This window comes from Natator depressus, chromosome 7 (genome assembly GCF_965152275.1).
Source record: "Natator depressus isolate rNatDep1 chromosome 7, rNatDep2.hap1, whole genome shotgun sequence".
In the NCBI taxonomy this organism is placed as follows: Eukaryota; Metazoa; Chordata; order Testudines; family Cheloniidae; genus Natator; species Natator depressus.
Window position 1 is genome coordinate 34,586,485 of NC_134240.1, and position 17,057 is coordinate 34,603,541.

General features: G+C 43.9%; 1 protein-coding gene across 1 annotated transcript; it reads left to right on the plus strand.

Moving 5' to 3' along the window:
- Positions 1-433: 433 nt before the first annotated feature.
- Positions 434-4,564, plus strand: LOC141991500 (uncharacterized). Its single transcript, XM_074959819.1, has 2 exons — positions 434-587; positions 3,743-4,564. Exons 1-2 carry the CDS (start codon positions 495-497, stop codon positions 4,382-4,384), a joined length of 735 nt encoding a protein of 244 aa, XP_074815920.1. The 5' UTR covers positions 434-494; the 3' UTR covers positions 4,385-4,564.
- The last annotated feature ends 12,493 nt before the right edge of the window (positions 4,565-17,057 follow it).

The window sequence follows — 17,057 nt, forward strand, 5'->3', positions numbered from 1 at the left end:
ATTATGGGTGGGCACTACTGTGATGTATGTAGTACTTGCGAAATGCCTGTTGAATGTAAAGTGCAACATAGCTTGAGTAACAGTTAACCTCCTTACAGGATCTGTTCTTAAGAACTTTTTAAGAAGTAGGGAGAGAGTATTTCTTTTGGGGTAGAAAATCTAATGTGTGTCGCTTGGAGGAGTTTGGATTAATAAGGTTCCAGAGGAGAATGCCAATGGAACTGAAGGTTGCTGTAGCATGCATTTCTCCCTTTTGAAGACAACCATCTCAGCTTCATTCTGAACATTTGTTTTCGACAGTTGCACCAGTGTTTACTTAGCAGACCGAGCCTAATGTTCTAGGTCAGTGTGCTACGTAGCTAACAACGTGTAAGCATACATGGCTGTACTAGAAAATGACTGTGTTCTTTTCTCAGATGTGTCTGACTGATGATGAACCAATTTGTGCAATCTGCAAGCTCTTTGGAAACCATGAGCATCACAGTGTTGCAAAAATGTCTGAAGCTTACACAGCAAGAAAAATTACTTTTATTAAAGATATAGACTTGTTGCTTCAGAAATCTGAAGACACAGTACAATCTAGGAAGGTATAGTACAAGTGACTCACTTTCTTTCGGTTTTATTAACAGAATGACATGACCTGATGTTTGATACAAGTGTAGGCAGATAGCCCTTAGGAAAGGATTAAGTTATATAAAATGATGTGGTTTAGTGGTGTGAGCGTGAGACTAAGTTGTATTCCTGACTCTTGACTCCTTTTGTCATGTTGCCAAATCACATAACTGCTTTGCCTTTAGTTCCCCCATAGGAAAAATGGAGTTAATAAAGCTTACCTCACAGGAGTGTGAGGAAGATTAATTAATCAATGCCTATCAAACACTTTGATGATGAAGTTTTAAGTATTATCATAGAACTCAGAGTCATGAACAGTCACACACCTTGGCTGATGCTATTTGCAAAGCAGGTACATGCAACCCTGTCCTCCAGAATAACCTCAGTGGGGTACCAGAGGCCATGGTCTTTACCTGGTGCGGCAGGTTTGGGAGAGGCCACCCAGTACACCTGAAGGCCCTTGGGAGGAGCAAATTGGAGCCAGGCCCCCACCCAAAATCATCCAAGGTTGGATAGATCCCAGGTCTGGAAGGAGTGAGTGGCTCTGGAGAGTTGGTAGGGCACACTCTGAGGGAAGGGTTGGAAATTCTCTGAATGGACCCTGCAGGGTTCAGTTTGTGCGGCCCATCGTTAACCCTGCAGTTTGTACACCACTAGTATCGAGCCCAATATCCTGACTTCAGCAATGGCCAGTGTCTGATGTTTCAGAGAAAGGCAAAAAAGCCATAAGGCAAATGTATAATGCTGTACATTGGGGTGGGGGAGGGAATGGGAATCCTACCTGATCCCTGTGGCAATCTTGTTACACCTTGAAGCAAAGGATTTATTTGCAGGTCCAAGAGAATATACAGTCCTCGCTGGTGCACGCAGTAGAGTGTGCTTTCGTTTTCTGAGCCTAGTTATTTGCAGGATGCATATAATCACTGGCTCCAGGATCCAGTAGTCTGGAACTCTTCTTGTTTGCCTGGCCAGCCCCTCCTTTGGCTTAACAAAGATAACACTACATTCAACTGACAGCAATCCAGCCTTTTATATTTATACTTGCTTGCTTGACTGGAGGCAAGCTTTTGGGTTCCTGTCGCTGGGAGCTCTAAACAAATAGTCTGTCTGCCCCCAAGTAGCCTCAACCCACCTGGCTTCTTCCCAGGGCCACTTCCTATACTCTCGAGCCCTCCTGGTCTTTTATAAATCACAAACTCCAAAGGCTATTTTCCCTGGAGTCCCTCACAGTTGGCTCCCTCTTACAGCTGCAGGCTGCTCTTATTTTCCTAGAAAGACTGCCCTTAGTCACCTGACCATTTGTCATGTGACTTCACTCATCTGACACTAAATCTGACACCGATGCAGCTGATCCCCAACCTTCCTGAAGGGCCAACTGACCCTCTGAAAGAGTGCCTAAAATATCTTTAGATTTTTCATTGTCAACATCAGAAGGGTAGGCATGTAGATTGTATGTGGCTTGGCAAAGTTTGACGACAATTTTGCAAGAGTTAATGGTATGGGAGGCTTCCCTGGTGACTTTACTTTGTCCCTTGCTATTTGGGGTCATGTGAGCTTGCTAACCCTATTCCTTCCCAGGTTCTCAATCTTCTGTGGATGCCTGACCTCCACTTGGCTGGGATATAGAGAGTCACACAAGAAGATTTGGATGACCTTGAAAGCTGGAGTAATAGAAATGGGATGAAATTAAATAGTACAAAGTGCACGGTCATCCACTTAAGGACTAACAACTAGAGTTTTTGCTAGAAGCTGGGAACTTACCAATTGGAAGTGATAGAGGAAAAGAAAGACTGGGTGTATTGATTGATCACAGGATGACTATGAGCCACCAGTGCACTGCAGCAGTGAAAAAGTCTTGTGCAATCCTAGGATGCCTTAGGCAAGATATTTCCAGTAGAGCTAGGAAAGCATTATTACCATTGTACAAGGCACTGGTGAGCCCTCATTTGGAATACTGTGTGCAATTCTGGTCTCCCATGTTTAAGAAAGATGGATTCAAACTGTAATATGTGCAGAGAAGGGCTACTAGGATGATCAGAGGAATGGAGAACCTGCCTTAAGAGAGGAAATGTACGGAGCTTGACTTGTTTAGCCTAATAAACTGAAGGCTGAGGGGAGATATGATATGATTACTCTCTATAAATACATCACAGAGATAAGCACCAGGGATGAAGATGAGTTATTTAAGTTAATGGCCAATGCTGGCATAAGAACAAATGGATATAAACTGGGTATCAACAAGTTTAGGCTTGAAATTCAACCAAGATTTCTAACCCTCAGAGGAGTAAAGTTCTGGAACTCGCTTCCAAAAGGAGTACTAGGGGCAAAAAACCTAGCTTGTTTCAAGACTGAGCTTGATAAGTTTGGGGGCGGGGGCAGTTTATGAGGTCACCTACGATGGCATATGAACCATTGGTGATTGCTTTTAGCAAATATCTCCGATGGCCAGAGGTGGGACTCTAGATGAGGAGGCCTCTGAGTTACTATAAAGAATTCTATCCCTGGTGTCTGACTGGCAGGTCTTGCCCACATGTTCAGGGTGTATGGATTGCCATATAGGGTCAGGAAGAATTTTTCCCCCAGGTCTGATTGGCAGAGACTCTGGGATTTTTTCTTTTGCCTTCCTCTGCAGCATGGGGCAAATATCACTTGCGGGTTTGAACTAGATGCTCTGAAACTTGCAGTCTTTAAATCAAGATTTGAGACTTCAGTAATTCAGCCAGGTTATGGGCCTACTGTAGGAGTGGATGGATGAGGTATTGTGGCCTGCAATGTGCAGGAGGGTTAGAGGAGGTGATCGTGATGGTCCCTTGTGGCCTTAAAGACTGTGAGTTGTACACAATACAATCAGGAAACTATTTGCCCTTGAAAAGGCCTAAGGGCCTGCCTGACCTTAGCAAAACTCTGAAAGCAAAGTGCTATAAAAAGTAATTGCAATTATTTACAACTATAATTGCTTTTGAGCATAAATGGGAGGCAAAGTTGAAACCACTTTAAATTTAAGGCCTAAAATGTATATCTAGATCTGAAATTATGTTTGAAAGTTAAAATAACTTCTCACACTTTTAACTATTTTGAATACTACTTGTGGACATTACTAAGAAACCTTGCATAAACTTTTTTTAAACAGGAAACAGAAAAGCTGATCAGTGAACTCCTATCCAGCACTACAGACACCAAGGTAATGATTGACACAGTTGGGATCAGTTTACTGAAAGGGATAAGGTGCAGAATTGCAGAACTGAAGACAAAATTACACAAGGACTATTCAACAAAATTAGAAAAACTGCACCTACTAGAGAGTGAAACTGAAGCCCCCAGGCAGCTTTATCAGCAAATGAAAACTCTTTTGGAACAACATTCAAATTCAGTACAGTTTCTTCAAGAGGATAAAAAACTCAGGAGCAAGATGGAAAAACTTATCGAAGGAAGGTCATTGTTCCAGGATCCATCAAAGTATAAAATTTCAGTGAGACGATATTTTGAAGAATTGATCAGAGGAATCAACATCAAGGAGTATATCTCTACTACATCAGATGAAATGTTTGCAAGTACTAGTGACCTGTATGAAGCATGCAGGCCAGAATGCCCTGCTTTTGCTTTTTCAGGTGAAAGTCCTGATCAGTCCTTCTGCAAAAGAGTATTAGGCTTATTTGAGAAATCAGGTAGCAAGGAGCAAGATCTTTTCACAAAAGCATCCTGCCCTGACTGTAGCAGTACACCAGGTACTAGCGTTGATTCTTCACTCTTGAAAGATGAGTCAAAAATGTAAAATATTAAAAAAAAAATCTCCTGCAGTTTACTTGTTGGAATTTGCCAATCATATATGCTGCCTATGTTTCCTACAAACCAAAAAATAAAATAGTTGTAAATGTAAACAGGTTGAATTGACACATACCCTCTTGTGTGCCTTATTGCTTCATTATTATTTCACAGAATAACATTGTTTGGAAGGCAGTGGTAGGAGAGCAACCTAAAAGAAGGTGGAATAAGTTATAAGAAGAGTAATTTAGAAAAATTAAGCAGAAGAAACAGATTCTGTGCAGCAAACTGTAGTATGTATAACATTTCTCACTGTGGCCTCATTTTTGTAAGTGCTGAGCAACCACAAACAATGGGAACTGCAGACAATGGGAACTGCAGGTGCTCAGCACCTCTGGAAAAAAATCAGACGTTTAATGCTTATGTTTGAGCCCTAGGAAACTTATTCTGACTCGCCATATTTGGCCAAGCACAATGAATTGCTCATAAATTTACCTATTAATGCAAATGAATGTGGTCCATGAAGGAAGTGTCAACATTATTTAAAATGTATGTCTCAGGAAAGAAAGAAAGAGACTAGCCTACTGTATATATGGCAGTCCGCAGTGTGTATTTCTCTCTGATCGTCCTTTTCCACTGCTGGAGCACACAAGAGCCACAGGTATATTATTCTGAACATGTGTGCTTTTACATTTTATTTGCTGAGTACAGTGTCTATTCCCCCCTTTTTTCCTTATATTAATTAATAAATCAGAATATATGCATTCCTGATAGACAAGGTAATGCCTGCTTGCTGTCTACGTGGGTTTTCTGTGAGCAAAACATTATTGACCTTATGAGCTTGGGTTTCCATTGGCTCATGAATTTTATACCCAGACACTTATAGATTCATAGATACTAAGGTCAGAAGGGACCATTATGATCGTCTAGTCCGACCTCCTGCACAACGCAGGCCACAGAATCTCACCCACCCACTCCTGCGAAAAACCTCTCACCTATGTCTGAGCTATTGAAGTCCTCAAATTGTGGTTTAAAGACTTCAAGGAGCAGAGAATCCTCCAGCAAGTGACCTGTGCCCCATGCTGCAGAGGAAGGCTTTTGAAATATGGCTACAAGTCTCAGAACTTCATATGAGTAATTTGTAAGAATCCCTCTCCTCCCCACACTTTGGGACTTCATTATCTTTACCACAGGTTTCAAGAGTTGTAGAGAGCCATCCCATGAATACCAGTTGATACTCACGAAAGACAGTACAGAATTGTAACAAGTAAAGAATAAGCTCAAACAACACTATTTGGTGTGGGCAGAGGACTGGAGGAGTCAGGGGATTGATAGTAGTATATAAAGGCTTCCCCTGTAGCATGCCATTTCAAATCAGGCCCAGAACTGGTAATGCCCAAAGCTCCAATCCTGCATGCTGCTCTGTATGGTCAGACCCCTGTGTCCACAAGCAACCCATGGATCTTCATATGGGCCTACGTGTGTCACCTATGTAGAGCAGCTTGAAAGATATGGGTCCAAAAGTTGTTACCCTTTTATAGCTCTTTGTGAAATGAGTGGATGGGCATAAGGGAGGGAGTGCCAAAAAAGGGTGGAATTAATTCTAAGGAGAGGGATTTAAGAACATGGACCTATTTTGCATACAATTGTCTCAAAGTTATTGCTCTTGGTTTCCTAACGGCTGCCATAGATTCTTTCAAGTTCACACACACTACCACCTTTTTTTCTCAATCACTATCTTGAGTGTCACCAATGACAGCAGAGCCATTTCCCAAGTCACCAATTTACATCTTCTCCATATTCATTAGTTTGAGATGCTTTGCCTCCTATGTCTACCCTGTCAAGGTCTCCTAGATACCATTCTTCCTCCTCTTTGGCAGTTTGACCAAAGCTCTGAGTTTTGTATCACCTACAAGTTATACACCTTCCTCCCTACAGGTCATTGTTGTATAGAGTGAACAAGATTAGGACTAATGCCCATTCCTGTGGTCCTTTCATCAGTCACTTTTTTTCTCACATGTGAGCTGCTAAGGTGCTGAGCATTCTTTATTCCTATTGGAAATTGTATTCAATAGGTGATGAGAATTTCAGAATACTGAGAGCACTATCTGTGTCCACTTACTACTGCTCCCTGACAATGGTTATTGGGTCAATTTTTAATAATGATTTAATAATAATTTCTAATCTTGCATACTCTTTAATACTACTGTGTAAGTAGATCGTCAGCCAGATCCTCAGATGGTATAAATTGATGTAGCTCCACAGCAGTTAATGGCAGTGTGCCAATTTATACCAGATGAGGATCAGACTCTGTGTTTTCTTCATCATCCCTATGAATTCGCTGATTTTCTCAGTACCCAGCCTAATTTTAGTATCGTCTACCTTTTTCATACCTCCCTATGTACGAAAAGGAAAAAAGTTTTAGGCACCCACGCCATAAAGAAAGGGAGGGTGATCAAAAAAACCCTTAGAATTGTTGGCAACCTCCCTGTGGATTGTGACTCCCAAGCTGAGAATCCATGCTAGGGAGTCTTCCCTAATATTTTATACTTAAACTATAATTTCTTAGTCCCTCCATCAATACCATTTTAAAAATATTGGTGCTATACAGTAAACTTCTCAACTCAAAATTAAATTCAGGCTGACCAACAGGATTGATGAACAGCTGTCCCTTATTTAAAAACAAACAAACAAGAACTTCAGCCAACCAGAAATTGATAAAAAATTATTCACTCTCTGAGGAAAAAACAAACACTTCAGTAGCAGGGTAGTTTATGACTGAATGAAGTGCAGACCAGTTCTGTTCCCTAAGACAATAGAAATGAAACTTTCTAATTATGACATAGTGAGCAATTGTCAGTGATGAAGCCATGGCCATCAGTCAAAGTGACAGCCTCAGTAGAGTACAGTCACTGAATAAATATTTCCTGCTTTGGAAAGAAACGCTTCAGCTATGGAACTCTTCATTTTTGAGGAATACCGTAGGTCCACTCCATCATTCATCTAGCAGAAGGAGACCTTTTTCCTTAGAAGCATTTTGTTCCATTGACATCAGCATGGCACATTAAACATCCCACAGGGCCCTCCAGAAATATCCAATATATGGCATTGGACTGTGTGACACATTAGCTGTCAGAAATTTGGTTAGGAACCCCTCGAGGGAGATACATCACTTTTAACTGAACTCTTGCTCACTGTGACTCATGCAAGATAATATAAAATGTAACAACTATTTTTCTTTCTATTTTTGAGTCAGTTCTTGTTTCCAAGCCAGTAAGGAGTTATTGTAGGCCAGGGGGAAGGCACCTGGCTCAAGAAGTGGGGATACTGGTTCTGAGAGACTGTATTTCACCACTGAATGCCACTATTGGCAAGTCTCTCTACTGGGTATTCACACTCCATCTTGTGACCACAGGCAGAACTGCAGGATCTGTCAGCCATACAGCCGAGCCTTAATCCAACCCAAACCGAAGTTTCTGGCACTGCAGCAAAACCACTCCCTCTGTATGCAGGGCAAAATGTATCAATTTACAACCAAGTGTAAAGACAAAAGGTATCTTGGCAACAGGCAGTCTGTTTGGGACACAGCTTTGCCTGCCGTGTGAGAGAGATTGAATTTTAGCTTGGTTTTGGGCACTCAACAGAGGCATCAGAGCTTAACTTGTTCTACTTCCAAGATGGCAGCCTCACCCAGGGAGGTGTCAAGTCAGCCTAAGAAACACTATGAACGCATCCCTAATTTAAGGCTAAACCAAAAGGCTCGCTCAGGCAGCAGGACAGACACCAGAATGAAAGCTATCTCATCCCTAAGCAGCAGGGATTGGTGAAAACGATATCAAAGGGATGATGGACAATCACCTGAAACTGCTCACCAAGACAGCCCTGACAGACACTCAGCTTCATGGATTAATCATTTTTCAACTGCTTCCTTCATCTGGGGGGGGGGGGGGGGAGGAGGAGAGGCAACCTTAAAAGATTCCCCTTGGTATTGGCTATTAGCCAAAATGGAACGCCATGCTCCTGGTGTACCTAAACCTCTGACTGCCAGAACCTGGGACTGGATGACTGGGGATGGATCACTCATACTGCCCTGTTCTGTTCATTCCTGCTGAAGCATCTGGCAGTGATCACTGTCGGAGGACAAAATACTGAGCTAGATGGACCATTGGTCTGACCCCGTATGGCCATTCTTACGTTCTTATTGTTTCTCATACTGAACATATAGCTGCCTGGGACAGGGGCAGTTTCCCCCAGGCCTCCTGTTTGCGAGGGCACCCAAAATGATGGTGGGGTGGCTGGGCCAAATTTAAGTGGGTGGCATTGCAACCTGGCACACAGGGTGGCAGCACCGCTCAGGTTTGGTGCCCACCATCAACACTGCAGGGAGCAACACACTCACTCACCCCGGCTGGGGCCAGATCCCACTGTCACTGCCTCTGGCATTATCGTACTTGGCCCAAGGCAATCCATCAGGCTGGGAGCCTGGGGATAGGAGTGGAGTTGGGGATACCGTTCCCACTGACATTGGGGCTGAAGCTCAGTGAAAGGCAGAACTGGGAGCGGCCTTCCAGCTGCATGCAGAGCAATGCCTCCCATCCGCATGGCGAAGACAGCAACCCCACAGGCCTCTGCCCTCTCCCACTTATCATACAAATAATTTCCTAGGTGAATTATTGCTTTGCTCATTAAAACCCAGGCACAGACCCTCTTTTCCCTTTCTGTGGCTGACAAATATATTGTCAGCTTCTCTACTTGTACCCAAACAAAGAGACAGACACAAAAAAATCCTACTGGTACCTCAGTTCTAGCTCCTCGCTCCTCTCTCCTCTCATGCACAGAGCCTAATAAAAGAGAATGATAAAACTGACAAACCAAGATACACTATCACTGCTCTTCCACCTCCATGCTTCCTGACTCATTCTCCTCTGAAAAGAAGATGAATCAGAAAGGTTAGATAATGAGACCCAAGCCATGGTTTCCAAGGGAAATTGTATTAAATGAGTTAGAAAGGTCATAAAGACCAGACAAAACTCAAAGGACAAGATCAAATGATGAAAAGTACTTTAAAACCAGAAAAAAAGGGAAACATTTGCCCTCTACCAGTTAAACTGAATGTAAGCATTCCACTCCTCTTTCAAACAGTATATAGTCAAAAAAGAGTGAGATTTCTTCTCTAAATAGAAGAGATGCAACATACAGAATATGGAATACTACAATATTCCTAGGAACAAGTCTGACTAAGTTGATCTCCCAAAAATTGATCATTGATTTCTTTCCTAAAGTTCTAAAAGCTGGAAAAGCACTTACAAAGATTCATGAGACTCCAGCTGCATCTACATGTTTTCCCAAGGGACTGCCTTTGTTGAGCCTAATGATCTTACAGAAAATTGAGGGGCACAGAACATAGACACCATGTCACTGCTTAAAATATGTATTACACATAATTATAGCATTTACCTTCATGACTGGTCCAAGAGAGACCCTTGTTTTCAGATACACTTATGAGTGAGAAAACCAGAAAAGCTCCCAGTCTGAGAAGATCTGCTTTCACAGGGCTCTATTCTCAACATACTCCCAAAACTTCCTGATGACTACATGGGACGTCATAGATTTCAAGGCCAGAAGGGACCCATGTGATAATCTAGACTGACTTCCTATATAATACAGGTCATAGAATTCCCCTAAAATAATTCCTAGAGCAGATCTTTTAGAAAAACATCCCATCTTGATTTAAAAATTGTCAGTGATGGAGAATCCACCACAGCCCTTGGTAATTGTTCCAAGGCTGAATTACTCTCACAGTTAAAAATGTACACCTCATTTCTAATCTGAATGTGTCTAGCTTCAACTTCCAGCCATTGGATCGTGTTATACCTTTCTCTGTTAGATTAAACGGCCCATTATTAAATATTTGTTCCTCATGTAAGTACTTATAGACTGTAATCAAGTCACTCCTTAACCTTCTCTGTGTTAAACTAAATAGATTAAGCTCTTTGAGTCTATCATTATACGGCATGCTTTCTAATCCTTTAATAATTCTTTTCTGAACCATCCCCAATTTTTCAACATCCTTCCTAAAATGTGGATAGCAGAACTGGACACAGTACTCCAGCAATGGTTGCACCAGTGCCAAATACAGAAGTCAAATAACTTCTCAACTCCTAGTTGAGATTCCCCTTCTTATGCATCCACGGATCATATGAGCCCTTTAAGCCACAGTGTTGCACTGGGGGCTCATGTTCTGCTGATTATCCACCCTAACCCCCAAATCCTTTTCAGAGTCACTGCTTACCAGGATAGAGTCCACCATCCTGTAAGTATGGCCTACATTTTTTATCCTTAGATGCATACATTTAGCTGTATTAAAACACATATTATTTGTTTGCACTTAGTTTACCAAGCAACCTAGATAGCTTTGTATTAATGGCCTCTTGTCTTCCTTATTTACCACTCCCCCAATTTTTATGTCATTTGCAAACTTGAACAGTGATGATTTTACATTCTTCCAGGTCACTGATAAAAATTTTAAATTGCATAGGGCCAAGAACAATCTCTGGAGGACCCCACTAGAAACACACTGCTTGATGATGATTCTCCACATAACAATTACATTTTGAGACCTATCAGTTAGCAAGCTTTTAATCCCTTTAATGTATGCTGTATGCATTTTATATTGCTCTAGTTTTTCAATAAAAATGTTAGGTGACATGAAGTCAAATGCCTTGCAGAAGTCCAAGTATATTACATCAACAATATTACCTTTATCAACCAAACTTGTAATCTCATAAAAACATCTAGTTTGAATGCATTCATTTTCCATAAACTAATGTTGATTGGCATTAATTATATTACTCTTCTTTACTTGTTTATTAATCAAGTCCCATATCAGCTGCTCCATTAACTTGCCTGGGCTTGATGTCTGGCTGACAGACTTATAATTACCTGGGTCATCCTATTTTACTCTTTTTAAAGTATTATCACAACTTTAGCTTTCTTCCAGTCTTAGAACACCAGGGAAGTTCCAGAAGACTTATTGAAAATAAACATTAATGGTCCAGTGAGCTCCTCAGCCAGCTCTTTTAAACTCTTGGATGCAAGTTTATCTGGATCTGGGGATTTAAAAATGTCTAACTTTAGTAGCTGCTGTTTAACATACTCCTGAGATACTAGTGAAATGCAAAGCATGTTACCATCATCATATGATGAGATTACATCCATCTTTTTTTCCCCAAATACAGAACAGAAATATTTATTGAACGCTTCTGTCTTTTCTGCATTATTATTGATAAATGTACCATTTCCCTATAGTAATGGACTAACACCGTTGTCAGGATTCATTTTGTTCCAAATATACTTTAAAAATACCTTCTTGTTGTCCTTAACACTGCTAGACATCAATTTCTCCTTCTGTTCCTTTGCTTCCCTCATTAGTTTTCTACTATTCCTATCTTTTGATTTATATTCATTACTATCAACTTCCAATTTCTTCCATTTGCTATTTATTATTTTTTAATTTTGTATAGCTGCCTTCATTTCTCCTCTAAACAAGGTCAGTTTTTTAACCAATATGGCTTTAGTCTTCAATTGTAGCTTTTTGGGCATCTAGTCAGTGGAAAAGCTACTCTGATCAAGTCAGCAACACATCCATGTTACCTAGGAAACAATCTAGTTTAAAACCATATGCTAGAATTTGGATAAAATTCAAGTATGGGGTGTGTGTGTGTGTGTAGAGAGAACAGTGTGCAAACAAATGCTGCCAAAATTCACAATACCCTAAAGTTCCAAGAGCAAAGTAAAGCTTAAGAACATAAGAATGGCCATACTGGGTCAGACCAAAGGTCCATCCAGCCCAGTATCCTGTCTACCAACAGTGGCCAATGCCAGCTGCCCCAGAGGGAGTGAACCTAACAGGTAATGATCAGTGCCTGCCATCCATCTCCACCCTCTGACAAACAGAGGCTAGGGACACCATTCCTTACCCATCCTGGCTAATAGCCATTAATGGACTTAGCCTCCATGAATTTATCCAGTTCTCTTTTAAACCCTGTTATAGTCCTAGCCTTCACAACCTCCTCAGGCAAGGAGTTCCTTGTTAGTTAGTTCATGGTTAGTTCATGCAGCTGCATTGTACAATATTTTCACAGCCCATAAAGCAAGATCATACCTTGCCATCATAACACTGGGTTTCCAAATTTCTCAAAGCATGACTCTCCTGAATCCACACATCAGCCACAGATTTTCAACATGGAACTTAAATACAGTTCTGCAAACTCTGTTAAAGTCAACATCTGAACTATTTCAATTAATAACTTTATATTTATCAAAACTAAAAGTTACCCTCTTCACAACCATGACGTCAGTGAGAAAAGTATCTGAATTACCAGCCTTTTCTATTGAAGATCAAATCCTATCTTTCATCAAGATACTATCATCTTAATCTCACCAGAGGGAGTTATACCACTTTCCACAGGTCTCAGGACATAATTCTTCATTCTCTTCCAATTCCAGAAACATGCAAAAAAAGACATGGCATATGCTGGAATTCAGGGGGTTAATGCAGGTCTAAACAGCAGGGCAAATCTGTGAGAAAAATATTCTGCCCGGTTGTATTAGTGAGAGAAACAAAATATCAGAAGTTTATAGTTAGGTGTGTGAATTGTGTTTAATACAACTCACACACCTTAAAAGCTTGTGATTCAGAATATTGCAGTCACATGAAGAAATGAGGCAAACTGTTCCCGATCCAGAGCTTCTGCTCTAACTGAGAAATTAGCCATGACATATCATGAAATTATTTGGCAATCAGTAACATTTTCAATGTAATTGACTTTGAGTGGGACTTAGGAGTCTAAGCCACGTAGGCACTTTTGAAAGTTTTACCTTGAAACTCCAAGCTGGGATGACAACCAACCAACCAACCCCTCCCCCGCAGACTCTTGTGAAAAATGCAGCAGCCCCTTCTTTTTAAGCTTCCTCCCTTGTCTCTCATCACTATCTACATTCCAATATGAGGGCTGTCAGACATGAAACTTGACAGAGAAAGGAAAATATGCTTACCAAGTCATTTTATTTATATGAGCGTTTGTGTCCTAAAATCCAAACTTCGGCAAAATTCATGCTTATACAAATGTAAGCAGAGTCTGAATGAGCTCTCCCCTGACATCTAGTGGTGAGCTGTGGAAAAAGACTTGAGCTGATCTCGTTTGCATGGACACACCCACCCTGCCTAGGTGCTCAGCATGGTGGGATTGCTTGCCCAAATGATCACTTGTGGCTGGTGCTAGATCCCCAGTCTGCTTGTTTTTGAGGCAGGAGTAATAAAGCGTTGTTATCCTTATTGTGTGAACCGAGGGCAGCAGAGCTGTACCTGGCATACCCTGATGGAGGGACTCTTCCTCAGCTGAATGGCACTTGGTAGACAGGGAACATACATTCCAAAGCTTAATGAGTGGGAAGAGTTATGGATGTTAGTTGATTTGTCATGGTATAATAAATGAGCTAATTTAGATTCAGTTGAGAGTATTGTACTCTTTGGAGCTGAAATCACTGATATCTAGGTTTAAGGATTAGACCTACTTTGGGACAGTGTGTTTATTACAAGAGATTGCCTAGTGTGCACCAGCAGTGAGGCTCTCCCACTAACAGCTGAAATCACTGAGAGCTGTGTTAAGTGGGGACATCTTGATGAGTGGCTAGCGAAGAGGACCAGAGTAGAGCCCTGCTGAGAGGCGTGACAATCAGCTGTTGGGGTGATGAGCGACTGCCTGTGTGTAAGGTGCCTCCTTACCACCTCCTCTGCACAGGGTAGGTGAACTTTGCAGATGAACCTCTGAACTCTGGGGCTGCACTGGCCAAGGACAGCAACTGTGAGTGGGGTACAGAGAAGGGACGGGAACGTTAAAGGGACTTTTGGGTTGCTGGACTTAAGAACGTGAGGGGAAATGGACATTGCCCAACTTGCTTCGGGGTGGGTCTGTTGCTCATGGTTTATGTTTATGAACCCTAGTTGTGGCGTTTTCCCAAATTAATGCTGAGTTACTTCCCTCCTTTTATTAAAAGTTTTTGCTACACTTGGACTCTATGCTTCCGAGAGGGAAAGTATGAAGGCAGAGCTGCCGCCAACAGCAACGCAGAAGTAAGGGTGGCATGGTATGGTATTTCCACCCTTACTTCTGTGCTGCTGATGACAGGGTGCTGCCTTCAGAGTTGGGCCCTTGACCAGCAGCTGCTGTGCTCAGGCTGCCCAGCTCTGAAGACAGCACAGAAGTAAGGGTGGCAATACCATGATCTTAATTAAAATAACCTTGTGACCCCCCCTGCAACTTACTTTTAGGTCAGGGCCCCTAATTTGAGAAACACTGGTTTCCCTGTGAAATATGTATAGCAGGGGTCCCCAACGCGGTGCCCACGGGCGCCATGGTACTCACCAGGGCATTTATGTGCGCCCGCCTACTGACAAGGGAGCGCTTCCACCGGACAACTTGCTGCCGAGATGCACGGCCCCCGGACAATCAGCTGCCAAAATGCCGCCGAGAAGCTTCTTGGCGTTGCCACTTCTCGGCAGCGACACTTCGTGATGACGCTGCTTCTCTGCAGCATTTCGGCAGCATGTTGTCCAGTGCCCGCCGCACTTTTCTGGGAACAAGAATATGCTATTGCATCAGAAGGGTTGGGGACCACTGATGTATAGTATAGCGTAAAAGCACACAAAAGACCAGATTTCATGGTTCATGATGTGTTTTTCATGGCTGTGAATTTGGCAGGGCCCTACATATATAGAATAGAGTTGTGGTGGATGAGGGGTGTGCCCTACCTAGTGCTATACACTCCATGGGTGTACGTGCCCATGCACGTTTGCAAGGCTGCTGGAGTCACTAACTTCTCTCAGAATATATTTTTTCTCTGACCCCATTTTCCCCTTCTTGCCATCATACAGAATGATGCAACACAGCATCACCACATAGCAGTGAGACCTGTGATGGCAGCTCCTCTTCCTGTTTTGAACTACTTTAATGGCAGGGCTGCACATCAGCATACAACTTACTCTTTGCACAAGCCAATTTAAAATACAATCATTCCTGTTTCTCAAACTGGTTTTTGGATTAAAGGCTTGGATTATTGGGAGGCAGCTCTGTAGGTTGGACCAAGGCTGATCATAAGACTGATGAAATGGACTAATGTTCCTTTTTCCTCCGAAGGACAGATCCTGCCGTTCTGGTTATGAACACATGTTCTGAACGTACAAAGGTGGAGGAATTCAAGGCCACAGATTTTACAGAACAGCAGATCCCAGTACACTCATGCTAGACAATGAAAATACCTTTTTATTAGTCTTAGAACTGTGACGCTAACGTCCTGCTTCCCCAAGTGAGTGCAAGGTGCTCTCGGCCAAAGACAGCGTGCTTCATGCTCCCAATTACCCGGCTCTTAACAGGGCAACTCAACATGATGAGAGAGACAGCACACAGACTGTCTTGGGAAAACTGGGACAGAAGGACGGGACCTAGCGGTGTGGGACATGCTCCCGCACCCCTGGGCTTGACGCAGTTTCCAGTATATATAGGGTTTATTTGGTTCCATGGCTCTCAGCACCCCCACTATACAAATGGTCCCAGCATCCCTGGAGAAGGGCAGCTCCCCAGACTGGATTTGCTCTGCCTCCAGCAGGGTGGGGAATGCAAATCCCCCCTTCCCCGCATTGTGTGTGACTGAGAAAGAGCGCGAGCGAGCCCCACCCCGCTCCCCCGCGAGGGAGGTCTGAGCTCCGGCCCCTTTGGCTCCCGGAGCGGGGAGGGAACAGAAGGTGAAGCCGCGTGCCGCGATTCGAGAACTCGGCTCCTCCTCCGAGTTTCGGCGGCGGGCGCGGGGGTTGGAGCCACCCTCGTCCCTCCTCCAGTTAGGTAGTAGGCAAGTGTGCGGCGGGGCTCTCCTCCAATGGGAGACCAGCCTCCTCAACACAGGCGGTGTCACCCGGTCTTCGGTCCAATGAGCGTGGAGAATCTCCGGTGAGGGACGGCTCGCTCTACCTCCCCCGGCAACGTGACGGGGGCGGTGCCTGCCAGCCTCTTCTCCAATGAGCGGGGCGACGCGATATTGCCCCCCTTCCCGTGATGCATCGCGACGAGCGGCCACAGGGCAGCTGCGACGAGCGACTCTATCCGGGTCCTGGGCGCCGCTCCGGGTCAGCCTGCAGCAGGTAATGGGGCTGCAGCGCCGCCATTGCTCGCGGGGCAGCGCCCGGCTAGAGGCTTCCGGGGCTGGCGGCCCTAGGGCGAATGGGGGCTTCCCGGCGGCCAGAGGGGCCTGGGGCCTGCTGGGGAAGCGGTGCGGCTCCCTACTGGCTGCGGGGCGGTGCTGGCTGCCCGCCGAGCTCGCCCTAGCGGCTGCCTGCTCGGTAGGAAGCGGCGGCTGGACTGTGTCCTCTTCTGGCGGCTGCCTGTGGTGCGCGACCGCGTGCGTGGGGCGGGCTGCACCATGGCTCCTTCCCGGGGGCGGAGGGGCCGCGCTCTTCCATGGCGCTGCTGCCGCGGCCGCTGCGGGTGGGGACTTTCAACCATCTCCCTCCGCTCACGTGTTTTTGCATTTAAGGCTTTTTCACCCCCCCTTCTCAGACTAACATGAAGCCCCGGAAGTGCCGCCCTTGGACGCTGCTGATTGGCTTTATGGTTTCCGTTCCCATGAGT

Bases quoted from the DNA above. Each gene is read 5' to 3' on its own strand.
- LOC141991500 (XM_074959819.1), top strand. From the start codon at position 495: ATGTCTGAAGCTTACACAGCAAGAAAAATTACTTTTATTAAAGATATA. The intron at 588-3,742 runs GTATAGTACAAG...TTTTTTAAACAG, and splicing joins ACACAGTACAATCTAGGAAG to GAAACAGAAAAGCTGATCAG.